This window comes from Urocampus carinirostris, chromosome 12 (assembly GCF_059441175.1).
Source record: "Urocampus carinirostris isolate Australia breed hairy pipefish chromosome 12, RoL_Ucar_1.0, whole genome shotgun sequence".
NCBI classification, from domain to species: domain Eukaryota; kingdom Metazoa; phylum Chordata; class Actinopteri; order Syngnathiformes; family Syngnathidae; genus Urocampus; species Urocampus carinirostris.
In genome coordinates, this window is record NC_142360.1 from 29,234,562 (window position 1) to 29,262,431 (window position 27,870).

Consider the following 27,870-nt stretch of genomic DNA (forward strand, 5'->3'; position numbering starts at 1 on the left):
ACGCCTCCACATTATTGTGGGCGTGTGCTTCAAAGGTAAGAGAAGCTGAACAGGTTGGACGAAACAACACCTGAAAACAGAGTAAACAGTATTAGTCGAGTTTCCCTTTCATTCTTCTCACTCTTGTTAATCGTCTTGCAGCGACGGCACAGAAGAGCGTCAGAAGCTTTTGGGGGCGCAACAAGACGCGACATGACGCTGACATTCCTTTGGCGGAGTTAGAAAACAAGAGTTTGGGAAAAAAAAGTAGAAGTTGAGTTTCAAGGTGGCCAAGGAGGCGATGCTAGGGTCACTTTGGCGCACAGGACTGCTATTCAGCTTCTTCTTCACCTGCAGCAAAACTTGGGGTAAGAAATCAAATCTCTACATTTCATGACGTCACTCAACAACATACCTGCACAAAAATTCCAATTAGTGTCAAAGAAAAAGCGAAAAGTCCAAACGAACTTTTGAAACTTTTTTTTTTTTTATAAAAAGAAAATCGGCCAGCCCTACACAGACATCTATGTAGTTTTCCTTCCGAACATTATTGAATTCAATTATCTGCAGCTCATTTAGAACGTTTAGATTGGGTTATTAGTAGTCAACAATTCTAAATGAGCAATGGACTGTCTAATTCAGTGTTTCTCAAACATTTTCAGCCAATGTGCACCATCTTCGTCAAAGGGGCATTGTGTATCATTTAGTGGGTAGGGTTACTTTTACTTTTACTTTCAATGACTTTTGGATGACTCCAATACCAAATATGCTCATAAAAGACAAAAGAAACTAAATATGAATCAAATGATGACTCACAACACGTGGTAAGCTTTCTCTCCTGGCTTTGATTTCTTTGATCTCCGGCAAAACTAACACAAAATGCGACCGAAACAAAATGAAAATAAATCCAAACAGCTTGCCAACATCATTTTTGCCGTTCCATATGTTCCGTTACTCCCCAAGCCTGCACAAAATGTATTAATTTTATTCATATTTAGTTTCTTTTGTCTTTTATTAGCATATTTGGTATTGGAGTAATCCAAAAGTCATTGAAAGTAATCAAGTTAAATTAACCCTACCCAACCCTGGTGGTCATGAAATGAATTCATGAAAACTATATTGATTTAAATAACAAGCCAAACACATAGACCAACCGCATCCAAAGTCTGGCTCTCGGGCCAGTTAAGGCCAGGGATCAAATCTTTACTGGCCGCCGCCTCTGTCATTATATCAATAATATGTGGCCCGCCAGTAATGTTGATTGCATTATAAAATGCATTTGTGTAGTAATATTTATCATTTTGGGCATTGATTTTGCTGTAAATTTGACTTTACTATACTTTTAACCGATTTCAAGTTTTGCTTGATTATTAACTTCCATCCATCCACCCATTATCTGCACCGCTTATCCTCAGTAGGGTCGCGGGGGTGCTGGAGCTATCTTCGGGCAGTGGGCAGGGGACACCCTGAACTGGTTGCCAGCCAGTCGCAGGGCACACAGAGACAGACAATTTGCTCGCTCATTCACACCTAAGGACAATTTGGACCGGCCAATTCACCTGACATGCATGTCTTTGGAATGTGGGAGGAAACCGGAGTGCCCGGAGGAAACCCACGCAAGCACGGGGAGAACATGCAAACTTCACACAGGAGGTTCGATCTTATAATGCGCCGCTGTGCTGCCCGATTATTAACTTGTTTTTCTAAAAAAAAAGAATCACAAAATACTTAGTAGCAAAAATGATCAGCTTAGAAAAAAGTAAAACAAGCTAATAATTAAAATAAAGAAAATGTGTGGAAGATCTATACTTCATATATTTATTTTTTTGGAGTGCAGCTTCAAACAAACAAACCAAGTTGTTTAATATACGCTCACCGGCCACTTTTTAGGTACAACATGCTACCAATGTGCTGGACCCCCTTTTACCTTAAGAACTGCCTCAATTCTTGGTGGCATAGATTCAACAAGGTGCTAGAAGCGTTCCTCAGAGAGTTTGGTCCATATTGACATGATGGCATCACACAGTTGGCGCAGATTTGTCGGCTGGACATCCAAGATGTGAATCTAAGTTATACCACATCCCAAAGATGCTCTATTGCAGGGGTGTCAAAGTCAAATGGACGGAGGGCCAAATAAAACATTTGGCTACAAGCCGAGGGCCGGACTGTCCAATCTTTACTGAAACCAAGATTTAACCTACTGAAAACACAACAAATATATTACAATATGATTGTATAAATAAAGCAATATTTTCTTATGACTCTGTCAGTCATTTTTAATTTCAGCAGGCACAAAATACTACAAATGTCCTTTATATAAAAAACTCATAACATATCTCATAACAACAACTCATAACCATTTTCTATCATTCAATCATCTGAAATTATTAAAAAGAAATATTGCCTCGAAATACAATAAAATAAAGTGCAAAAATCTCTTGTTACTTAAAACCAATAGCAATCAACACACTGGACCTCATCTGTCCTGCTCAAATGTACATTGACTTTCCTTTCTGGGCTTTCTCTGGGTTAGTGTGAAAAAAAGGAATTACTGACTAACAAAAAGTAACCATCAAAAGTCTCTTTCTCTGCTAAATAGGAGACAATTTTATCAAAAGACTGTTGTCCACATCAAGATCTATTTTCCATGAAAAGCCGAAAAACAAGAAACACTCCCAGGACAGAGTCGGCAAACAAAAACAACATAGTCAACATAGACAATAAAGCTTTAAAATTCCCGAGGGGAACAACAAAAAACAAGACCTTCTTTATGTGCATATTTAACTTTTAAACTTGAACGGAGTAAAAACTTCAAATGTGTAATTTCACAGGAAACATTACTGTATTATTACTGTATTTACATACATTTATATACAGTACTGTATTACTACAACTCTACATTACTTGTTTGAGGCTGACGCTGATACTTTTCCAGCTACCTCCGTGAACATGTACTCCAACTCCCACCTTGTTTGAAAGCCCCGGTTTTCAGTGTCCACCTTCCGTTTAGCCATTGTTGATGGGTATATGTGGGCTAATTTTTGCTGTTATGCTAATGACTGCTGCTGATCGACTGCTGAATAAATCAAACCGCCTCCCGCTTTGCTCCCGCTCGGCGCGTCCCCGTTGCATTGTGGGAAATGTAGTATTCATGCATACTGCGGGCTGCTGGCTTGCAGCGGCCTGCGGGCCGGATCTAATAATATATTGATATCGTCACGCGGGCCAGGTAAAACCCTCTCGCGGGCCTAATGTGGCCCGCGGGCCTTGACTCTGACATATGTGCTCTATTGGATCTGGTTACTCTGAAGGCCATTTGAGTACAATGAACTTATTGTCATCTTCAAGAAACCAGTCTTAGATGATTCCAGCTTTATGAAATGGGGCATTATCACGCCAAAAGTAGCCATCAGAGGTTGAGTAAAGGGATGGACATGGTGAGGAACAATACTCGGGTAGGCTGTGGTGTTGCAACGATGCTCTATTGGTACCTAGGGGCCCAAAGAGTGCGAAGAAAATATTCCCTACACCATTACACCACCAGCCTAACCGTTGATACAAGGCAGAATGGATCTATGCGTTCATGTTGTTGACTCCAAATGCTGTAGCCTCAGTTTCCTGTTCTTAGCTGAAAGGAGTGGCCTCTGGCGTATTATTCTGCTGCTGTAGCCCATTTGCCTCAAATTTTAACGTACTGTGCGTTCAAAGATGCTCTTCCGCATACCATGTTTGTAACGGGTGGTTATTTGAGTCACTGTTGCCTTTCTATCAGCTGGAACCAGTCCGGCCATTCTCCTCTGACGTCTAACATCAACAAGGCAATTCCGCTCACAGAACTGCCATTCACTGGATATTTTTTCTTTTTCAGTCCTACTCTGTAAACCCTAGAGATGGCTGTGTGTGAAAATCCCAGTAGATCAGCAGTTACAGTGGAACCTCGGTTTTCGAACGCCTCTCAGTTCGAACAAATCGGTGTTCGACCAAAAATTTCGAGAAATTCTTGCTTCGCTGTTCGGTCAAAAATTCGGAGTTCGAACGCCGGTAATGCGTGAGTGCGTAGGCTAGAGTGCGATGCTGAGCGGCGTACGCCCCCACCCCTCGTTACCAACTGTTATCACGTGCGCACTTGCCTCTTTTTGCTTTCGCTTTTAATATCGGTGAACGGAGTGTTTTAGCCCCTAACTATGCCTCTGAAGAAGGTCGGTGCAAGCAGGACAAGTGAAAAAAGGAAAGTTGTTCGTACTACTATTGCCTTTAAGAAAGACATAATAGCTAAATATGAAAGAGGTGTGCGAGTTTCCGATCTTGCTAGGGAATACAGCATGCACCTTCTGCTGACCACCACAAAGGTAAGAAATCCTATTCATAATTATTTTCTTTATCTTTTTTTTTTTATACACGTTCGTGTTAGCGTAATCTTTCGTACGGAGGATTACGATAACGCGAACGTACGATTAGCCTGGGTTAGCACAATGATTACGTTGAACATTCAGGTAAACATTCAGGGTGTTGGAACGGAGCCCCCTTTCCAATGAAGCGCTAGCCACTTGTGGTGCTAAATGACTTGTAAACGATCTGATTTTTTTATTTTTACACGTTCATGTTAGCGTAATCTTTCGTACGGAAGATTACGATAACGCGAACGTACGATTAGCCTGGGTTAGCTTCATGTTTACGTTAAACATGCATGGTAAACATTCAGGGTGTTGGAACGGATTAAAACGATTTACATTATTTTTAATGGGAAAAATGATTTCGGTGATTGAACAAATCGGTTCTCGAACTGGGTTCTGGAACGGATTATGGTCGAGAACCGAGGTTCCACTGTACTGAGATACTCAGACCAGCCTTTCTAGCATCAACAACCATGGGACGTTCAAAGTCACTCGAATTACCTTTCTTCCCCAAACTGATGCTCAGTTTGAACTGCAGGAGATTGTCTTGACTTATGTCCACATGCCTAAATGTACTGAGTTGCCGCCATGTGATTTGCTGTTTAGAAATTAAGGGTTGACGAGTACTTGGACAGGTGTACCTAGTAAAGTAGTCAGTGAGTGTATTTCCCTGTACTACCTCATGGGCAGAGAGTTAATATACAACCGGGAATAAAGTAATCTGCTTCTGCCCACTTATACGTATGAATATTACACTTACTGTGTTTTCTTAGATGAATTCTGTGAACTTTTAACAGACCCAATAACCTTTGTAAAACCTCCGGGAACGGTGCATTCGCAATGATCGCAGCAAGGCTTTAGGGCTAGGACCTTAGCTTGGCCATTTGGCTGAGAGTAAGTGTCCCGGCTCCTAGGCTTTGTAGCGTATTATGAACTGACCGATAACGGATAATGGATAATGAATAACGAAGATAGAACAATAACCCTTAAAAACCCCAAACCCCAATAACCTTTGTAAAACAAAATGATAATTATGAGGGACTCTAACGTCTACATGAATTTCCCAACTAGTTCGCTTACTGTTGCGTTTCAGTGGCCACTTGATAAATTTGGTTTTAATCAAATAATTGACCAACTGCCTCATAAAGATGGAAACACTCTGGATTCGGTCGTCAAATGCGATAGTGTTGATTCAGCTAATCACTGCAAGGGGGCCAATATAACAAACAATGGCATGCTTTTTTGAAAAGAAAAATTTGGGCAGTTTCCTGTGGCACGGTCTACAACACATGTTTCAAACTTGCAGCCCGCGGGCCACGTCCGGCCCGCCGTGTAATCATATCCGGCCCGCAAGACCATTTTCCATTATTGTTATTAATGGCCCGTCAATATGAACAATGCCGTCTCATCCCTGGAAATCATATTCTGACGTTTTAGTCACTGTACCTATTCCTTCATGTATGACGTATACTATACTATATACCAGGGGTCGGAAACCTATGGCTCGCGAGCCATATATGACTCTTTCTAAGAGTACCTATGGCTCAGAAACAAATTTAATTGCATGCAATATTTCTCCATCTCATTCAGAATTTGAGCAATTGATCCTGTTCAGATACACGCAAAGCCAAACCAAAGCTGACTTACAAAGCAGTAATTTTCAGAATATATAGGGCACGTTTTCACTACAATTTACAGTCAAGGTGTCACACAAATAAAACTCGTTTTGGCTCACTATATAATCTGTGTTCAGTGTTCTGATATTTTTTGATGAACAAATTGTAAATACGCCAAAACACGGGAAGAGAACTTAGTTATTTGATTGGGTGAGTGGGAGGGATGGGTGGAGCTATGCAAAAAGTGCAAGCACTCCCTCCCATCTCTCGCCCTACTCCGTCTGCGCCAAAGGTAAGCACATCAGGCTCCCTGTTCTCAAAATGTTGTGACGTTTTTACAAAATAATTTGTGTAGCATTTTCATATTTCTACTTTTGACAGGAGATATATTAAGGAGAGCAAAATCTTTTGGGATATTTAATTTTTTTAATGTATACATTGACATAGGAGCAAAGGAATTTGAACGTTATTTTAATGTTAAGTTCTAAGTTGTATAGTTTAACAAGATATTTTTATTCACAGCAAAATAATAAATACTGCATAAGTGATTTTAAGGTTTAAATTTAATATTCTTGTCTGTTTTCACTCATATTTATGTTCCAAAAACATTTAGTTTAAGTGTGTTCAATAAATGTTTATCCTGGTTGGCCCGCGACCTTAAGTGTGTTTTGAATGTTGGCCCCTTGTGCAATTAAGTTTGACATCCCTGGTCTACAAGGTCTCACGGCACACTAATAGGCCCCGCCACACGGGTTGAAAACCACTGATCTAATTAACTTTCCATTTCAAACAACATGACAAGACTAATGCCTTCCCTAGACAAGGAGTGTGTGCTGGGCATTGTGGGCCATCCGCTGCAGCTTTCCTGCTTTTACCCGGACGCCATCGCCTTGGCCAATGTTTCCGTGGAGTGGATGAGGAACGGCGAGGAGGTGGTTCCAGACCAAGAGGACGACGATGCTCTTCAGACTGGCAACTTCACTCTGAAGCTTCCTGTTGTAGAGCCGAAAGAGGACAACGTGTCCTACAGCATCATTGTGAGCTCTTGGGAAACCCTCAGGCATGAGGCCTGCACGCTATGCATTAGGGTTGCTGGTAAGTTCGTCTTTCTGAATGTTTTTTTTTTGCAGGGATTGGGCAAAAGTTAAAAAATGAGAGCAATCACTAATACTGGCTGTCTCCATTAATGAAGGAGGGAGAAGAGTATAATTTGATATGAAGATCAAAGAGACGGTGCAACAGTTACATATTAAGGAGAGTGGGAGAAGGCTCAAACATTTCTGCCTTGTTTGTTTAAATTGCTTTGTTATTAAAATAAACAGAGGCAACAGTTACCAGTTGGACTCGAGGCGAAATGAGTACCCGAGAGATGCAGTCTAAAAAAAATTCACTAGATTGGCACAGTATAGGGCAGGAGTAGGGAACCTATGGCTCGGGAGCCATATATGGCTCTTTTCATGAGTACATATGGCTCCGAAATAAAACGTAACTATTGCACATCTCTCTGTGGCGTTCCAAAGTCAAGTGATTTCATCCCGATTTTGGTCCATATAAAGCCGAAGCAACTTAATGCAGGAGTTCGATAAGAAACCATTTAAACTGATAAATAAAAACGCTGGCAAACGACTTTGATTGGGTGAGCAGTACAGGTGGGCGGATCCCTGCCCACAGCGCAAGGCACTTCCTTCTCTTTCTCGCTCAGTGGAGTCTACACCGAAAGTGAATATGACGATATGCTTATCGTTTGCAGTAATTTGTGACATTTTTACAAAACAACTTTGCATGCACATTATGTTGAAACCGTTATTAAGGACAAATTTCATGGAAAAAAATGCCTCAACACTCTTAACTGAAGGTGGAAGACAAATTGTAAATGGCATATTTACATTGATTTGGGACACAGGATTTGGCATTATCATCATTTCGTACATTTGATGAAATCATCAAATGACACACAGTGAAATCAAATGTGCTGAAGAATTAGCTTTTGTCTAGAGAGCGTGTTTGGCAGTTTTTTCAATTTTGTTCGAAAATATATGATGTGGCTCTCTCAATTTCTTTTTAAAACATTTCTTGTTTTAATGGCTCTTTGGGTCAAAAAGGTTCTTGACATATGGAAACACCAAGTGGTCCAATATCAAACCAGAATACAGAGATGCAGAAAATGGGGTATGAGTGATACTAGAGATTGGAAATACTGCGTTTACAACTATGGTTAACCTTGTTGTTAATAGTACTATTATGATATCAGTTATGATTATTATTTCTATTGTTGTTATTATCATTGGGGTCTCAATGATATTTAGTGACTAGTAGCATTATGACGTTAATAGATGGGTACTACGATGAATTGTGTATAAAACATGTGACTATTGTTATTATTATAATTATTGATATCTGACCTATGTAATTTGTATATTCGTGAGGTTTTATTATATATACACAAAAGAGGAGCTCTCTGTGTAATGTAATTAATAAGGAAAATGAAGGGTTAGGGGAAAACAAGCGTCTGTTTCTAAATACCCCTTTTCGAACATCTCATCTCATTAGCTGCACCTCTCATCCTCAGTAGGGTCGCGGGGGTGCCGGAGCCCATCCCAGCAATCATCGGGCAGTGGGCAGGGGACACCCTGAACTGGTTGCCAGCCAATCGCAGGGCACACAGGGACAGACATCTCGCTCGCTCATTCACACCTAGGGACAATTTGGAGGAAACCCACGCAAGCACGGGGAGAACATACAAACTCCGCACAGGAAGTCCGGTAGCTGGATTTGAACACACACAGGAGGTTCCCAAGACCTTAGAACTGTGCCGCACACGCATTAACCACTGCGCCGCCGTGCTGCCCCCTTTTCAAACATGTTATGTTTATATTTTTTTTGTTGGTGAGTCATTTTGTCCTTTTTTTATTTTGTAATGTTCGAAATAAAGTTTTTATTCATTCATTCATGTCCCTTAACGCAAAGAACTAGTAGCATAGTAGAAAAATAGCCAGTTTCCAAGTCAAATGATTCCTCTGTGTTTGTGTCAGCTCCTTTCAGTCCCCCAGATGTGCAGTGGGAGCCGGCAGTTGAGGACACCCCCAGTGTTTTCCAGTGCGACTCATTTGGAGGCTTCCCAGAACCGGTTGTCTACTGGTTGATAAACGGTGGGGACCAGGACACGCCGGAGGGTGCGGTCCAGACCCGCGTGGAGCCGCAATCCGACTCGGGCCTCTACGACGTCACCAGCTACTTGACCGTTAACGTGACGGATGCTAACGTGTCTTGCGTTGTGCAGAACACGGCCACCAACCACACGCTCATTACCACCACACGTAAGTGACTGTACTTGAGGAGGGGCTTGAAATGTCATTTGAAATAAAATGAAATGATCTGCATTTATATAGCGCTTTTCAAGTCAAGACTTCCCAAAGCGCTTTACAGTGTGCTTCACATTTCCCAATAGCGGCTGTGCAGCCATGTAAGGCCTGCTTATTGGGGGCATTAGGGGTTCAGTGTCTTACCCAAGGACACTTAGACATGTAACACGGAGGAGCCGGGAATCAAACCTGCGATCTCTTGATCCCAAGACGAGCTCTCTACCTCCTCTACCGCAAGCCTTTGCACTTTGCGCCTCAGAGCTTTGCGGGTTGAAAAAATATTCCGCAATCCATTACATACCTGTCAACCTCCATGCCCTTACCAACGGTCGTATTTTCCCTTACAAAATAATCTTACACCATATTTTTCTGTCAAACGTGTTTATTTATGTAGTTTAACATGTTATATTTTGTATATGTGTTTCGTTATTTCATATATATTGTTAATTAACTTTTTGCTGTGAGATACTGAGTTGCTCGACATGAATGAGGTTTATTATAAAAAAGTTAAAAAATGAAGTAGCTGGGACGTTCATTGTAGAAGGAAAAAAATACATGCAAATATAATTAAGTAGAATGATACATTTTCTTATACAAATTATGAATTCGTTTTCTGCATTAAATTATTGTTGGTAATAATACAAATTCAAGGGATATCCACAAACTTGTCTTTTTTCATTTTCTCCTTTTATACTTCCTTTTTTTCTTAATTTCTTCTGTTGGAGAAATATAGGTTCGAGAATTAATTAATTCTTCTCGTATGCGTTCAAAGAAATGCAGGAATGCAGATTACGTCAGAGGGAGTTTCTTGCTTTATTTTTGCATCTTCAGCGTCACAAGAGAACTCAGAAAATTTTGGACATAACAGAGCTTTTATAGCTTCAAAGGAGTAAAACTGAAAGGGGGGGTTCAGCCCCGCGAGAGGGCTTACGTAACTTCTCCGGACATGTTTTTCCCTCAGTTTTCTCAGAAAGTCTTGGCAGGTCAAATGCTTCTCTTAAGGGGGATTGTTTGTCTGAAGTCAGCACGTCTCTTTACCACAACACTTCATACAACATAATTTGTAATATAAAGCGTCAAAGCAAGTAAGCCGTTTGAGAGCCGGCTCTCTTTAATGAGTTGAGCCGAAAAAGCCGGTTCTCTAAAAAGAGACGGACTTCCTTTCACTACACAACTACCACAAATTTTTGTTTTTCCGTACAGATTTTCTTGTACGTCGTACATGTCCTAAAATGCATAATAAACGTACTTTGTATGGCAAAAACGTACAGGTTGACAGGTATGCCATTATCCCCAAACGCATATTGCTGCGAACGGGGGCTGACTGAGCGCATTCATGATAGATCTTTCTTGCCGTTCTGTCCACCAAAAAATGAACTGCACTCATGTAATCTAATATCCCTATTGCATCAGGGTTCGTACATTCTTTCACTGCCAAATTCAAGCACTTTCAAGGCCAACTTTTCAAATTTTCCAGTACCCTAAAAGGAAGAAATCCAGGGATGATCAAAAAGGTTTTTTTTGTTGTTGACTCAGATGACTAAAATAAAGTCACTATCTTACTGCTAGCATACTTTGTGCTATTTTGAGATTGTTCCTGTCTCTGATCTACAATCTTTTAGTGTGTGGGCTGTTATAAACTGACAAGAATTCTGCATTCTGGAATGCTACGTCACACTTGTTTACAAATACGGAAAAGGCTCTCTATAGGTGTTGGGTAATAATTGAGTTTAATACAGAAGACAACAAAATAAAGTACTGTAAGTATAGTGAGCAGAAATCGAGCCAAATTTGGACTCATTTTAACAATATCGATTGCTCCAAAGCAGAGTGTATTCATTTTTTTAATCATTGAGACTGCTAATGTTTTGCTTTTTGTTTTACACATTTTGGTCTATATTTTTTTGCATGTGTTTCAGAGCACCTTGGTCTAAATGTTTTGGATAAGACCAGTAGGGGGCGGTGACACTTCACAGGCGTGTCGGCAATATTTTCACTCTTTGAAAAAAAGAATACTATTCATGTGTAGTCTATAAAGTCAGACTGCCAGAAAACATGGCAATGGTAACAATTTCGAGCATTATCAAGCACTTCACCTAAAATCAGAGCATTTTCCTGACCTTGAAAACACTAGATTAAAAAGCAAGCATTTTTAAAGGATTTCAAGCACCAGTACAAACCATATTTTCTGGTTCGCTGAAGTTTTGGCAGCAATGCAACTATTGCTGAGCAGGAAAGAGCAGAAGACACTTGTCGGGAGGTGTGACATTTCAGCCCCCCCTAAAATGAAATGCACTGTTGTGGCTTCGATCCATTATCCCCAGTCAACTATTGCTTAAAACAGGCGATGGCAGACCGTTTTCTTTCCGGTCTAGGGTGCTGAAGTGTGCCAATGTTGCTTGCCTAAAATGAACTGCACTGTTTAGCCTCGATCCGTTATCCAAGGTCAACTGTTGCTGAGAGAGCAAATTTGTGTAATGCATGAGGCTCTTTTTTCTCCCATTATCTGCATCTATAATAAACAGCACCTAGGCAGCTGCGATCCATTATCCCCTATTGACTATTGCTGCAAACGGAGTCTGTTAAAAAAGAAGGAAATGGCTACTTCACAGATTTTCAGATATCGAAGGGGGGGTTGTCCCCATTACAGTGATCAACGAGGGATTACACTACCATAATATTATTGTACTCCAAAAATGTATCAAATAGGATAAAATCATATGGGTTGACAAGCTTTTACTGCTTAATGATTACATAGTAGAGGTTACATTGAGGCAGACTTTTTTGTTTATGTCTCACATGATGGTTACATTTACTTCGCAAAATTGCGTACAAGGTTATTCAGTAATTTCAATGAATTTCTGAATATCGCGGGGGGTTCTGGTCCCTATCAACCGCAATGAATGAGGGTTTACAGTACATTCTGGCTCATCCAATATGGCAGCCTCTATTGTTTTTGTGTCTGTTTAGACGCCGTGTGGCATGGCCCTGTTGTGACCCGGGCCACCGACGCCTTGTGGGTCTTCAGCACAGTGCTTTGCGTGGTAGTGGGTGCCATGGTGGTCGTGGGCCTGGCCTACCAAATCCACCTGGACCGGGTGAGCAAAAGGAGGAAGATACAACATCTGAGTCAGAGGAATAGAGGTAAATATAAAGCTGAAAGAATCTGTTCTCTGTCTAACCTCGTGCTAGACCATGGCTTTTTTCATGAGTACATATGGCTCAGTGACAAAATGCTACATGTGCAAATTCCACCGCAGCCTTTCAATTCTTTAAAGCTCAGTGCCGGGTTCGATGCATAGTTACTTTATGCATATTGTTTGGTCCAATATGTAAAGGGAAGAATTTAACCTACAGTTTACAGTCGACGTGTCACACCAACAGACCCCGTTTTGGCTGCACGTGTATAAGAAATCTGTTATATTAAAGCTATTTAAATCATGTATATTCATAGTTGAGACACTTTATGATAAAAACCCACACAAAAACTATAATCACCCACAAATGCTACCCAAGCACACAGAACAATTTGATTGGGTGAACGGGGAGAGTGGGCGGAGCTATACAACACAGTGCGCTCCTCTCTCACACACGCACCTATTGCACTGTTTTGCGTTTGCAGTTTTTTGTGACATTTTTAAAAGAGAAAAAAAAAACTCTGCTTGCGCCATGTTTTAACACCATTATTTATGAAAAAATTAAGCTTAAAATGAGCCTCAATCATCTTAAGTAATTGTGGGAGGGAGACAAGTTTAAAGTGATATATTTGTTGGGTTTGGATCATATAACATCAGAAAAATAAAATGTGCTAAACATTAGCTTTTGTCTGGAGAGCGGCTTTGGCTGTTTTGCTGAATTTTGTCTAAACCTATGGTATGGCTCGCTAACAAAATAGATATATCAAAAATATTTTGCCCTTGTGGCTCTTTGGGTCAAAAAGGTTCCCGACCCCTGTGCTGGAAACATTATGCTAATTCAATGCTGTCTGCAGGTTACTACAGGAGACGTCAGCAAACTGAGGAAACAGAGGTGGTCACATTACAGTCATCGGAGTCCATTTAACAGGGGATTTACGTGCCCACTCCTGGTCATTACCTCTGCCAAGGAAAAAGTCCTTTTTAACGAAAGCGGTTTTGGTTTGAAACAAGCCTTTCTTATTGAATGGATTTTGATGCTTGGTAATGGAATTGTATGGACGAAGGCCTCCCATGGACAAGATTGATAAAGAAGCCCGGCTCTTTAAGAGAAATCCAAGGATGGTATGTGCCCACATGTAGCACCACCATTGCTTAATTGTGACTCTGTTGCTGAAATAATAAAAATTAAATTAAAGCAGGAGATATGAGGGTTTAATCATCGCACCTCAAACCTGAGATTGTCCAAATCGATGCACGGAATACAAGTAAAAAACATGGAAGTCATACCAACAAAGCTCGATTTGTTTCATTTAAATATGTTTAATGAACATTGTATAGGTTTGTTATCTTCTAGATCTTTCCTCAAAACTATTACCTAGCACATTTTACAATTTACATTCTGATTGTTGGCTTTATATTTTCAGTGGAAGATCATAATTACCGGTAGTAACTTCAGCCGGCACCGGGGTAAAAAATATTCGACATTGCGTCGTCCGTCAACTGGCTTCTCCCTGCACGGCGGTGACGGCATAAACGTCGTGGCGGCGCTGAGCCGTGATCGGGATCTGCCGCCTCACATCTTCTAAGTACTGCAAGTCTGAAATTTCTGTTTGTTTAGCTCAAAAAGTCTCAAAGTTATCCTCCTCCAAAGATAACTATTAAATAAAAACAGGGATTTGTCTCGCAGATAATGATACTCACCAATATCGGCGTAAATCACGGCTTCCTCAGCTCCGGCTTTGGTGATAACTTCCCCCCTGGAAATGAGATTAAGCTTTGGTGAAGCAGCATGTGGCCCATGAACTGTAAAGACCAGCGTTAGACGTTTTGCAAAGTGTAAATTCTCACCAGGGGTTGACTACAGTACTGTGGCCCCAGGCCACGTAGGTGGAACTCTCGTCCCTGGCGGGCGAAGCCGTCGCCACGTACACTTGGTTGTCCAAAGCCCTTCAGAAGAGAAGGATCCATAAGTCAATCACAAATATGAAGGCGGTAAATCAAAACTTCACCTGGCTCTCTGTAGGAGCTCCCAGTGGGCCGGGCCAGTGGTCATGTTGAAGGCTCCTGGGTACAGTAGCAACTGACACCCTGAACAGAAAAAAGGAACATGCTGTTCTAGATATCGTTTGCTGAAAGCAAGCTTCAATACATAATCCACTAAAAGGAAAATTGCAATGATTAGGTCTCGAAGTGTGCCCTGCGATTGGCTGGCAACCAGTTCAGGGTGTCCCCTGCCCACTGCCCAATGATTGCTGGGATGGGCTCCAGCACCCCCGCGACCCTACTGAGGATAAGCGGTGTGGCTGATGAGATGAGGTCTCGAAGTGGTCCCAAAACACGATTTTAGCTGTAGTTCACATTTGGTTTGAGGTTTTTCTTGGTACTGCATTGTAAATGCTCAAAACAATTTGGATTGTTTTTTTAAAAGTGGAATCCAAATATAAGTGTTTCTATAATTCAAGACAATGTGGTGTGTTTTTTTTCCCCGTCTTCTGTAAACTGTTTCCCGTTTGTCCCAAAAATATTAAAAATGCATTTTTGTAAGCAAAGACCATTTGACTGTCATTTTGTCTGAAACATTCTATATTTTTCCCGTTTTTGTCTTTTATTACAAAATTAAATTTTGAAGAAACATGCTTTCTTGTCATTCTATTTAATCTTTGAATGTATTTTTGATAGGTTGGTCGTTTTGGTTGTAACATTTCTCAGAATTCACTGTGTGAATATAACTTGTTTTTATATTATTATATATAAAAACAATCTTTCACTCTCACACACACACACACACACACACATGAAGTAACGGTTCAATAATCAGTCTAATTGCATTTTTTTGTACGTTTATCAGTTTTGTGCTCTTTTATTTTGAAGTTGCATTTCCGGTGTATTTATCTCTTTCCTGTGTGACTAAAGTTAACTAGACACACGGGGGCGCGCAGTGTGGCCGGGAGCCCAGCCGGGGCGAGTGGTGTTTGGGCCATCACCAATGCTAATAAATTTTATTTACCTTAATGCTTGTTTTTATTTGTTTAATTCTGCCAACATAGAGTTCATATAAGTTTTAACTTTATCAATTTTTAATTGTATAAAGGTTAAAGCTTTTAATCTGCCTGAACTCTAGAGATTTACCCTTATATCTGATTCAGCTCTTAAATTAATGTGTTAAGGCCTAAATTAACGATTTGAAATCGACACTTATATATTAAAGAATTAAGTTGAAACTTGAAATCATACTTAAATATTAAAGTTTTAATGTTCCTTGATTAAAATAGAATTTATTTAATACTTCCCATTTAATTTCGAAAAAACTAACTATTTAGAGGTTCTTTAACTCCTGCTCTCAAGTCTTAAAGTGTAGTTAACTCTTGAATTAAAGTTGAAATGCTGCTTTAACACTTTGAATTAACACTAATAAGCTTTAACTCTAATGGTTCTATTTCAAAGCTTCAACATTTTAGGCGGAAGCTTTAGATTTTATTCGACTTTTTAATTAAAAGTTTAAAGGTCACTTTAGTTGGATTCAATTGTCTTTAAGATTTCAATTTTAAGTTTGAAAGCTTTAACTCAAATGTTAACTCTGAATATTCTTCAACTGTTGCTAAGAAGTCTTTAACACAGTGTTTTAACTTCAACTGTATTATAACTTTGAAATCTTACATTACAATTCATTTTTTCCCGCAATAAACGCTAGTTTTCTCATAGTTCTGTCGTTCTACAGTTCTTAAAATAATAAAATGCCTTCTTGTAAAATTATAATGTCACTGTACATTGTAGTTCATAAGGTATTCTCTAAGTCATTAAATACATAAACTGAGATTATATTGTGCAAAAAATCTGTGAAAATCAACTCCCAAGTTCAAAATTACAGCCATTTTCCCTAAATTACATGATTCTCTCCATTTAAGTTTTCATATGTTTAAAAAAATGCTACAATAGACCTAATAAAGCGGCGCTGCCACGAGCGGCTGCCTTTTCCAGCAGCTGCCCAATTGTTTTATTGTCTGCTCCTATCTTCGGTGTTTTTTCTTCCCGTTTTGACAACTACACTATGGATTACTTCTATCCTATGGACATGGGTTTTAGCGCACAAAAAATGCGTGTATTCAAGGAATTTCAACTCCTTGCCCTGAAGAATTCACGTGCCGGCGTGATGAAGGGGCCTATCGTGGAGGAAGAGCCGGAGCTAGCGAAGCGGCTAGCGGCGTTATAAGTCTTCGGTACCATCCGTAATCATGGTAAATGCGAACTCACGACCAAATAAGATCATCGAGTGCTGGTGGAAAACATCGAAGCGCACAGAGAGCGCAGTTGCTGTGTTTTGCGGAAACGTGGCTCACGTTTAGCATTCTGGACGCTAACGTGAAGCCACCCGGAGCTACCCGGAGCAATCCGGCTTCAACGCCGCTAAACAGAGACACGAAAGCCGGGGGGAATCGGAGAGGAGGCGGACTTGCTAACACGAGGTGGTGTATCCCTGGATCTTCATTAAGAAGTTTTCCATCTGCCGCAGCGATGTCGAACTTTTGGACTGGCGTGACGTCATCCACTCCGCTACAAGCACCCCTAGGGCATCATGTTCATCTGTTAATAAACAACGGGGTAGACTGCTGGAAGTGTGAATTTCCCTACGGGGATGAATAAAGTATCTATCTATCTATCTATCTATCTAATAGTCAACAGTCTTCTATTATTACAAAGGTAAATAAAAACCTCACCCTTGGTCAAGTATGCATTTCCAATTTAAGCTGAAACACAACTCGTGTCTTTCTGTAAGCATCAACAATGTTGACATAAGAGACGCACTCACCCTTTCTGCTGTAGAGCTGCGCTAGCTCGGCAAACCTCAGGTCGTAACAAATCCCCACGCCCACTTTGCAGAAGGCTGAGGGCAGATTATGCATTTGAGAATTATGAAAACAAAACAAGAGCAAAAACAGACTCATAAATATCACTCACGCGTTTCAAACATGGACAAAGTGTTGCCTGGGCTCAGCGTCTCAGACTCTTGAAAGCAGATCTTGCCTGGGATGTCAATATCAAAAAGGTGGATCTTAAAAAGGGGGACAAAGGAAGACATTACATGTGTCTATTGTTAATGCTTTTTGCCTGCTTCCCAAACATTACGGGTGCATACCTTCCTGTGTTTGACAAGGAGCTGTCCATTGGGTCCAAACACGAGACAGCTATTGTACAATTTGCCTGCATCTTCTTCTGGGATGGATCCTGGACAACGGGAAGGAGCTCACAATGAGAATTAGAACTGTGATACATTAACACAAGGGTCGGGAACGTTTTTGACTCAAAAAGCCATGAAAGCAAAAAGTACATTTGTTTTGGGGGGAGAGAGCCACACCATATGTCTCATCTCATCTCATTAGCCGTACCACTTATCCTCATTAGGGTCGCGGGGGGGCTGGAGCCCATCCCAGCCATCTTCGGGCAGTGGGCAGGGGACACCCTGAACTGGTTGCCAGCCAATCGCAGGGCACACAGGGACAGACAACTCATTGGCTCATTCACACCTAGGGACAATTTGGACCGGCCAATTCACCTGAAATGCATGTTTTTGGAACGTGGAAGGAAACCGGAGTGCCCGGAGGAAACCCACGCAAGCGCGGGGAGAACATACAAACGCCGCACAGGAAGTCTGGAGCTGGATTTGAACCCACGACAGGTTCCCATGACATGAACTGTGCCGCACAAAGGCTAACCACTGCGCCGCCGTGCTGCCACACCATATGTATCAGGACAAAATTAGAAAAAAATAAAATAAAAATGTTCTCCAGACAATAGCTTATTGTTCAGCGCATTTTAGTTCATTGGCTTATGTTTGATGATTTGATATCATCTAGGAAATAGAATAGAATAGAATATACCTTTATTGTCATTGTTACAACATGGGATATTTTGTGACAACGAAATTGGACGTGGCACTCCAGGTCCACATTTTACAGTGAGGATAAGGAAAACAAAGAGATAAAGGAACAAAGAAGATGTTTGTACTGTCCTTGTTGTATAGGCTGTGTTTTCCTCCGGAGGGGGGGGGGGGGGGTTATGAGGGGGTGAGGGACAGACGGAGATGGGTGGATCCAACTATATATATATATATATATATATATATATATAGGAATAGTAATACAGTAATGCAAGAGCCTGTGTCCCATGTCAATATACTGTACCACTTAAAATGTGTCAACCTTCTGCAGTTACTTAATAGTGTTACGGCTGATTTTAAGTGACATTTGTGTCCCAAATAATTTATTCAAAACAAGGTGAAGGCAAAGTCCTTTCGTAAAAATGTCACAACATTCTACAAACCAGGATCCCGACTGTTACCTTTGGCGCAGACGGCACAGGGCGAAAGACAGAAGGAAGTGCTTGCGTTCTGTGCATAGCTCAGCCCATCCCAACCACTCACTCACTCATATTGCTGTGCGTGTTTTTCTGGCGTTTTGACACGTTTATAGTTGTTCTCAACAGTTAAGATGGATTATTTTATGAGCCTCCATATAAAAAAGTTTGTCGGTGTGACACTGTGACTGTAAACTGTAGTTAGAAATGTACCCTGTATACTGTATACCAGTACTATGGTAAATTTTATTCTTGACTATCCGTTTTTTGTATCACATTAGGCTTTTCTCGGACCAAGTTAGAACAACATGAAGAAAATGTGCAACATATGAATTTTTGTATCCGAGCCATATGTACTCATGAAAAGAGCCATATATGGCTCGCAAGCCATAAGTTCCCCACCCCAGCATTAACACATACTGTATGTACAAAACCATAAGGCGCACTGTGTCAGAAAGCGCAGTCTCCGTAGCTGGTACTATTCCTGTATATAATTGCTAGAAACTCTACGGCATTAGCATCCATGAGTACTTCCACAAACACCTGACGCATTAGGTGTGATGTCACGTGTCTTCTTCTGTACAAGCGGGACATGGTGGCATTCAAACAGGAGACGCATTGAGGTCACAGGAGCTCACATACAATTTAGTTGGAATGTGACAATTTTACAAAACCATTAGATTTCACCCAAAAATGTAAGTCTAGGGATAGGTTCACACTGCAGAGCTTAATGCTCATTTCCGAAAGCTCGTGTTTTTTGAGACTGTTCACATTTCCGACACATGTATGCAACTGTGTGAAAGCGTCGCAACTGTCATGCATGCCACAAGAGGACACGTGACGTCACATGCAATGCACTCATGTTTGCGGAACTACTCATGGATGTTAACAGCAGCGCGCTATCCCCCCTAAATATTAATTCAAAACAAAACCCGTTTCCCTCCATTGAATGCTGTCTTTCTGCTGGGATTTGAATGTAAATATTGTTAACTGTCAATAAAGGATACTATCGCTTTAAGAAATAACTTGACTTGAGCGACATGTTTTCTGAATCTGAGATGCGAAGTTGGCTGTTCCATGGGATACAAGATAAACGAGTGTGCGTCTTCCATGAATTTGTGATTAAATAACACCCTGTGTTTTCGTCCGCCGTGGTTGTTGAATTCTCCATTCCTTCCCGCCTGGTTCAGGGCAGAAAAGGGACGTCCGCTGCCTATCGATGATGTGCAGCTCGCATAAATGCGTGTCGCATTCCAGAAGATTGGATATGCAGTGGAACCTCGGTTTTCGAACGCCTCTCAGTTCGAACAAATTGGAGTCCGACCAAAAATTTCGAGCAATTCTTGCTTGGCTGTTCGGTCAAAAAATCGGAGTTCTTACGCCGGTAATGCGTGAGTGCGTACGCTAGGGTGCGATGCTGAGCGGCGTACGGGTGTAGATCGCTCTTTTCGTGACCAACTGTTATCGCGTGCGGACGTGCTTAGTTTTACTTTCGCTTTTGATCTAGGTGTACCAAGTGTTTTAGCCTCCGAAAAAAGTCAGTGCAAGCAGAAAAGTTGCTACAGGTGAAAAAAGAAAAGTAGTGCGTACAACTATTGCATTTAAGAAAGAAATAATAGCAAAATAACAAAGAGGTGTGCGAGTGTCTGATCTTGCTAGGGAATACCCCACTGTCCACCTACGCCTTCTGCTGACCACCACAAAGGTAAGAAATCCTATGCATAATTCTTTTCTTTATCCTTTTTTTTATTTTTACACGTTCATGTTAGCGTAATCTTTCGTACGGAAGATAACGATAACACAAACGTACGATTAGCCTGGGTTAGCTTTATGTTTACGTTGAACATTCAAGGTAAACATTCAGGGTGTTGGAACGGAGCCCAACATTCAGAGTGTTTTAACGCAGCCCCTTTTCCAATGAACCGCTCACCACTTGTTGTGGAGACCCGGGTGCTAAATGACTTGTAAACGACCTGATTTTTTTATTTTTACACGTTCATGTCAGAGTAATCTTTCGTACGGAAGATTACAATAATGCGAACGTACGATTAGCCTGGGTTAGCTTCATGTTTACGTTAAACATTCAAGATAAACATTCAGGGTGTTGGAACGGATTAAAACGATTTACATTATTTTCAATGGGAAAAATGATTTCGGTGATTGAACAAATCGGTTTTCGAACAGGGTTCTGGAGCGGATTATGGTCGAGAACCGAGGTTCCGCTGTACTTGAACAATTTGGATACAGGTTGCGTCCGTGCAAAAACATCTGATTTCCCTGCTGTGTGAACCTAGCCTATGGTTTTACCAAGGCTCGAACCTGTGACCTCCCAGTCTCGGGGCGGGCACCAAACTCTAAGGCCGCCGAGAAAACCTGAGACCATGATGTGCACCTTATGGTCGTGAAAATATGGTAAAAACACCATAAATAATGATAGGATTTGAATTATAAAGACTGTTTGGAGGTAATGAGGTGGAAATTGTGAAAAACAAACCAGCAGCTTCTCACCTCCTACAAGATAGACCTTGTTGTCTTTAGCTGCTTGGGAGAGAAGCTCTGTGGACTCTCCTGGGACCTTCTCCGCATAGGAGGGAAAGAAGCCGCTTCCATAAGGTGAATTGAAGCATTCCTACAAATTTCAATGAGATATAAAAGTTACTCAAGGTTATACTATACAGAGTTCCTTTGCCATATCAACACTAAGTCCTCGGTGCGACACAGAGGTTTTTTTCTGTTATTCTGCGCATTTACGCGTACACCAGGGAATTTAGGTATCACTTTAAAACAGGGGTGTCAAACTCATTTTAACTCGGGGGCCACACGATAGAGCAAACATTTTGTCGGGGGCCGGACGAGTAGATTAAGAGAAAGAAAGAGAGATAAAGAAATAAGAGAAAGAGGGAGGGAAAAGGAGAGAGGGCGGGACAAAGAAAGAGAGAGAGGGAGAGAGCGTGAGAAACAAAAGATAAAAAGTCATGAGAGAGGGGGAAAAGAAAGGCAGAGGAAGAAAGAAATCCAAAGAGAAATAGAAAGACAGAAGGAGAGAAAAGAGAAAAGAAAGCGCAGAGGGTATGAAGAGAGAAAGAGAGAAAAGGAAAAAAGGAAGTTAGGGCAAAAGAAGTTAAAAAGACAGAGAGAGAGAAAGAGACTAAGGGCAACAAAGGAAGAGAGAGAGAGAGAGAGAGAGAGAGAGAGGAATACAAGTACAGTGTCTTTGTTCGAGGCACCTGGCTTTGGCAACATCAAGTTGACATATTTCAAACTGCAGCTTGTTTTTCTCTTGTGATTCTTTGAGTGTTGTCTCGCGGGCCGGATTCAAGCCCTTAGCGGGCCTGATCTGGCCCGCGGGCTGCCTGTTTGACACCTGTGCTTTAAAAGCACCAGTACACTCAAACCAATCAGTGACCTGCCTCCTGTTTCTTGGGCGCTGAATGGAGCAATCTAAATGAATCATTTACATAAATAGTAACTAACTTTTTTGCGCGCCTTAACCCAGAAAAAACTGAAATGTTGATTATTAGTCCAGATCACTGTCGTGAGTTGTTTTCAAACACTACCCTGAACCTAGACAAATGTAATATCACCCATAGTGACTCGGTCAAAAATCTAGGTGTTATATTTGATCCTAATCTGTCGTTTCAGTCACACGTGAAAAATATTACTAGAATAGCTTTCTAACACCTCCGTAATATTGCGTAGATTCGTTCGATGCTGTCCCAATCAGATGCAGAGGTTTTAATTCATGCCTTCATTACTTCTCGGCTTAGATTACTGTAATGTATTGCTTTCTGGTCTCCCGATGTCTAGCATCAAAAGTTTGCAGCTGGTTCAGAATGCGGCAGCTCGACTTTTGACTAAGACCAAAAAGTTTGAGCATATTACTCCTTTATTGGCCAACTTGCACTGGCTCCCAGTCCACTTAAGATGTGACTTTAAGGTTCTCTTATTAACATGTAAATGTTTGCATGGACTTTTGATCTCCCCCTATGTTCCTGCACGGAGTCTGCGCTCGGAAAATGTTACTCACAAAAATTAAGTAGAGTGGGCTTCTTTTACTATGTGTGCTGTACGTGGCTGGCCAAAAGCATAGACTTACAAAACACATGGATGGATACAACTGTTGCGTTCACTAAATATGGACTGGAACCTTTTTTGGAAAGAGAAATTAAACAGAGATGTCCTGGAGAAGTCATATACATTAATCCCTCGTTTTTCACAGGATTGCATTCCGAAAATGATCAGCGACAGATAAAATCTGCAAAGTAGAAATCTTAATTTTTTTTTTTACATTTATAATGCGGCTCACGTGGAGGCGAATGGTACAAGATTGAGGAGATTGGTACAAGATTGAGGAGATTGTGTGGACCAAGGGAATTTGACTATTTAATCAAGGCAAAGCATTGTAAGGGACTGCAGCAGGTATTGATGCCATGTGATTTCTGCCCAGTGCTCTGAATGTCATAATGCCCAAAAATTAGATAAACCGCAGGTAAACAGCGGGAGTAACTGTAAGCCAATCAGAATGCAGAATTCAGTGCACGATAAAAATCCGCTATGTAGAAAAAGACGCAAAAAGGTAACGGTGGTATAATAGGGGATTACTGTATTTAGTTCCTACTTCTGGGAAATTCGTTTAATATGGGTGGTGATGGATTCGATTAACCGTGAAATTTGAGGGAACACTGTAAATTTTAATCAATCACATGTCAAGTCATGTTTATTTGTATAGCCCTTAATCACAAAGAGTCTCAAGGGGCTGCTTATATATATATATATATATATATATATATATATATATATATATATATATATATATATATACTGGACTGTCTCAGAAAATTAGAATATTGTGATAAAGTTCTTTATTTTCTGTAATGCAATTAAAAAAACAAAAATGTCATACATTCTGGATTCATTACACATCAACTGAACTATTTCAAGCCTTTTATTATTTTAATATTGCTGAATTTGGCTTACAGCTTAAGAAAACTCAAAAATCCTATCTCAAAATATTAGAATATCATGAAAAAGTATACAAGTAGGCTATTCAACTAATCACCTGAATCATCTAATTAACTCGAAACACCTTGCGAGGTTTCCTGAGCCTTAAAAACACTCAGCTTGGTTCAGTAAACTAAATCACAAGTATGGGGAAGACTGCTGTCCATAGGACCATCATTGATACCCTCCATCAGGAGGGTAAGACACAAAAGGAAAATTCTCAAAGTGCAGGCTGTTCACAGAGTGCAGTTTCAAAGCATATCCACAAAAAGTCTGTTGGAAGGGAAAAATGTGGCCGGAAACGCTCCACAACCAAGAGAGATGACCGCAGCCTTAACAAAATTGTGACGAAGAGCCGCTTCCAGAATTTGAGGGAGCTTCAAAGACAGTGGGCTGAAGCTGGAGTCCAGGTATCAAAAGCCACAGTTCACAGACGTGTCCGGGAAATGGGCTACAATAGCCGTATTCCCATGGTCAAGCCACTTCTGAACTCAAGACAACGGAAGAAGCGTCTGACTTGGGCTATAGAGAAGAAGCACTGGACAGTTGCAGAGTGGTCCAAAGTCCTCTTTTCAGACAAAAGCAAGTTTTGCATTTCATTTGGAAGTCAAGGCGCCAGAGTCTGGAGAAAGGCTGGAGAAGAGCAAAATCCAAGTTGCTTGAAATCCAGTGTGAAGTTCCCACAGTCAGCAATGGTTTGGGGAGCCATGTCAGCTGCTGGTGTTGGTCCACTGTGTTTCATCAAGTCCAGAGTAAATGCAACTGTGTACCAAGAGATTTTAGAGCACTACATGCTTCCATCTGCTGAAAAGCTCTATGGAGATGAGGATTTCATTTTCAAGCATGATCTGGCACCTGCCCACAGTGCCAAAACCATCAGTAACTGGTGCACTGACCATGGCATCACTGTCCTTGATTGGCCTACTAATTCCCCTGACCTGAACCCCATCGAGAATTTGTGGGGTATAGTTAAGAAGAAGATGAAAGACACCAGACCTACAAATGCAAATGAGCTGAAGGCCACTATCGAAGCATCCTGGGCATCAATAACACCTCAGCAATGCCACAGGCTGATTGCCTCCATGCCACGCCGGATTGATGCAGTAATCCGTGCAAAAGGATTCCCAACCAAGTACTGAGTGCATCAATGGACATTTTCAAATGTTTGATTTAGTTTTGCTGTTATAAAATTATTTTTTTACTTGGTCTGAGGAAGTATTCTAATATTTTGAGATAGGATTTTTGAGTTTTTTTCAGCTGTAAGCCAAAATCAGCAATATTCAAATAATAAAAGGCTTGAAATAGTTCAGTTGATGTGTAATGAATCCAGAATGTATGACATTTTTGTTTTTTTAATTGCATTACAGAAAATAAAGAACTTTATCACAATATTCTAATTTTCTGAGACAGTCCAGTATATATAAAAGCAATAAAATTGCTTGTTTTTTTGGTACCAACATTGTTCCCATTGTCCCTATGTGTGTCTGCAACAAAAATACTACAAAATTACCACAAAACTAAATGTCATATTGAGTGCTTAAAAAAACGTCTAACATATTATTTTAATCAGAAAATATAGTACAGAAATACTACTATGATACAAAAATACTAATACAGAAATACTAAAAAAATACAAATACAGTAATACTAAAAATACTTAAGATATACTACAAATATACTAGTATGGAAATATTTCAAAATATTTCTATAGAAATACTACAAAATCACCACCACAGTAACACTATAATACAAAAAAACTGCTACATAAATATTACGACAGAAACACTAGAAGATTACTTCTACAGAAATATGACAAAAATACTACAAAAATATTATGACAAAAAAACTTCAAATATATAGCTAAAATAGTAAAACAGCAATACTACAACATTATGACTACAGAAATACCACAAAAAATACAACTAGTTAGACTACAGTTATACGAAAAAAATTTACTACAGGAAATACTACAAAAATACTAGGCTACGGTAGATACAGTATATTGTATTACGATGCAGTGTGAAGGATTTTATACGTTGTGGTGGAGCTCACGTTGGTTGGGCTTCATTGGCACGCCCATGGGAGGAGCTGGAACACCATCTTGCAGAAAGACGTGGGCCGAGAAAAAAAGGCTGGAGGACTTCAGAGAGGCTACCCAGAGACTCCGATGACACTAATTCGGCCATATTCGACTGAGTTCACCAAGTTAAATTGTTTATAACATTAAATCTGCCCCCGTGTGAAAATGTCGGCTTTTCTTGTTCATCTTATCCATCAAGAAACAAGTGCGCATAAATTGTTGGGTGAATGTAGGTTGTGTTTGGTTAATGGAGTCAGATAACTAATTCGAACAATTTGGTAAACGCTACATTTTAATATTTCATTCCTAGACAGTGAAGTATTTCAGATGTTGCGTTATTCTCATTTTTGTTTTTTATTTGTATCTAGAGTTTTTCCTCCATATTCTAGCCCAAAAGTGTCAAACAGGCGGCCCGCGGGCCAGATCAGGCCCGCTAAGGGATTGAATCCGGCCCGCGAGACAACACTCAGAGAAGCGCAAGAGAAAAACAAGCTGCAGGTTGAAATATGTCACCTTGATGTTGCCAAAGCCAGGTGCCTCTCACAAAGACACTGTACTTGTATTTATTTCTCTCTCTCCATTTCTTTTCCACCCCTTTTCTCCCACTCTGTCTCTGTCACTCTGTGTCTTTTAACCTCTTTTGCTCTAACTTCCTTTTGTCTTTTCTCTTTCTCTCTTCATACCCTTCGCGCTTTCTTTTCTCTTTTCTCTCCTTCTGTCTCTCTATTTCTCTTTGGATTTCTTTCTTCTTCTCCCTTTCTTCCCCCCCCTCACGACTTTTTATATTTTGTTTCTCGCGCTCTCTCCCCCTCTCTCTTTTTCTTTCTTTGTCCCGCCCTCTCTCCCTTTCCCTCCCTCTTTCTCTTATTTCTTTATCTCTCTTTTTCTTTCTCTTTAATCTACTAGTCCGCCCCCCCCACAGAATGAATCGTGTGGCCCCCGAGTTAAAATGAGTTTGACGCCCCGGTTCTAGCCGATCGTGTCTTTTATTAAGGAAAAGAAAGTTTCACAAATGCTATTATTTCTGGGGTTGCTTGGGTTGAATTGGCTTGAGCACGGCGGGGCAGTGGTTAGTGCGTGTGCGGCACAGTTCTGAGGTCATGAGATCGAACCTCCTGTGTGCAGTTTGCATGTTCTCCCCGTGCTTGCGTGGGTTTCCTCCCACATTCCTAAAACATGCATGTTGGGTGAATTGGCCGGTCCTAATTGGTGTGAATGAGCGAGTGAGTTGTCTGTCCCTTTGTGCCCTGCGACAGGCTCGCAACCAGTTCAGGGTGTCCCCTGCCCACTGCCCAAGGATGGCTGGCATGGGCTCCAGCACCCCCGCGACCCTACTGAGGATAAGCGGTGCAGATACTGGATGGATGGACCCCCCAAAACGCTGCTGTTTACGCTCATGGTACAAACTGAACTTTCTCCTCAAATTCTCACCGGCAATAGCACCACTTTGCTGCCTTGTCCCGCCGCCTCGTCGATGAGTTTCCGGGCCCGGCTAAGGTTGTCCGCCTTGACGCTAGTCACCTGCAGCTGGATGACGGCAAGCCGGAACTCTGTAAAGAACCCCCCAAAATACCTTCATATAAATTATTTTGTATGTATATGTTTTGTTTGAACTTTGTCCCCATCCAGAGGAGACAGACAATAAAGAGCCATTAAACAGTAAAACACCCTGCGACGTGATATTTAGTCACAAAAAAACTTACTAGACATGACCTTCGATATCGTAGACATTAGGCGACTATTAGTTTGCAGGGACTCGACTGTGTATTTGCTAACTACAGAAGGGCTAACGTTCCAAACATCTCTTCAAAGTAATTGTCTAAAATTTCTTTTCACATATTTGAACAACATCGGTGGTGATTTTAGTATCTCAAAATCATTTTGTAAGTATTTTAAATCAGTGAACGTTATTATTGTTTCCTTTTTAAACACGGACGTGAATATTCGGAA

The 27,870-nt window shown here is 40.8% G+C and overlaps 2 protein-coding genes across 4 annotated transcripts; one reads left to right on the plus strand and one right to left on the minus strand.

The window, feature by feature from the left end:
• Positions 1-15,124, plus strand: LOC148355443 (ICOS ligand-like). 2 transcript variants are annotated; one of them, XM_088349813.1, is made up of 6 exons: positions 1-35; positions 142-347; positions 6,809-7,084; positions 9,022-9,306; positions 12,322-12,495; positions 13,343-15,124. In XM_088349813.1, the coding sequence occupies exons 2-6, from the start codon at positions 281-283 to the stop codon at positions 13,411-13,413; spliced, it is 873 nt and encodes a 290-aa protein (XP_088205939.1). In that variant the 5' UTR covers positions 1-35; positions 142-280; the 3' UTR covers positions 13,414-15,124. The 2 variants fall into 2 exon arrangements, 1 of the variants encoding a protein (XP_088205939.1); XR_015852234.1 differs by lacking the exon at positions 1-35 and having other exon boundaries at positions 63-347; positions 13,343-13,610; positions 13,913-15,124.
• On the minus strand, positions 13,679-27,818 carry nit2 (nitrilase family, member 2). Of its 2 annotated transcripts, XM_088349812.1 has the most exons (10): positions 27,624-27,814; positions 27,352-27,470; positions 21,348-21,468; positions 17,623-17,711; positions 17,445-17,538; positions 17,296-17,370; positions 14,498-14,576; positions 14,337-14,435; positions 14,190-14,245; positions 13,679-14,085 (listed from the first exon to the last, which is right to left on the minus strand). In XM_088349812.1, exons 1-10 carry the CDS (start codon positions 27,649-27,651, stop codon positions 13,985-13,987), a joined length of 861 nt encoding a protein of 286 aa, XP_088205938.1. In that variant the 5' UTR covers positions 27,652-27,814; the 3' UTR covers positions 13,679-13,984. The 2 variants fall into 2 exon arrangements, with proteins under 2 accessions (XP_088205938.1, XP_088205937.1); XM_088349811.1 differs by having other exon boundaries at positions 13,679-14,245; positions 27,624-27,818.
• Between the last annotated feature and the right edge of the window lie 52 nt (positions 27,819-27,870).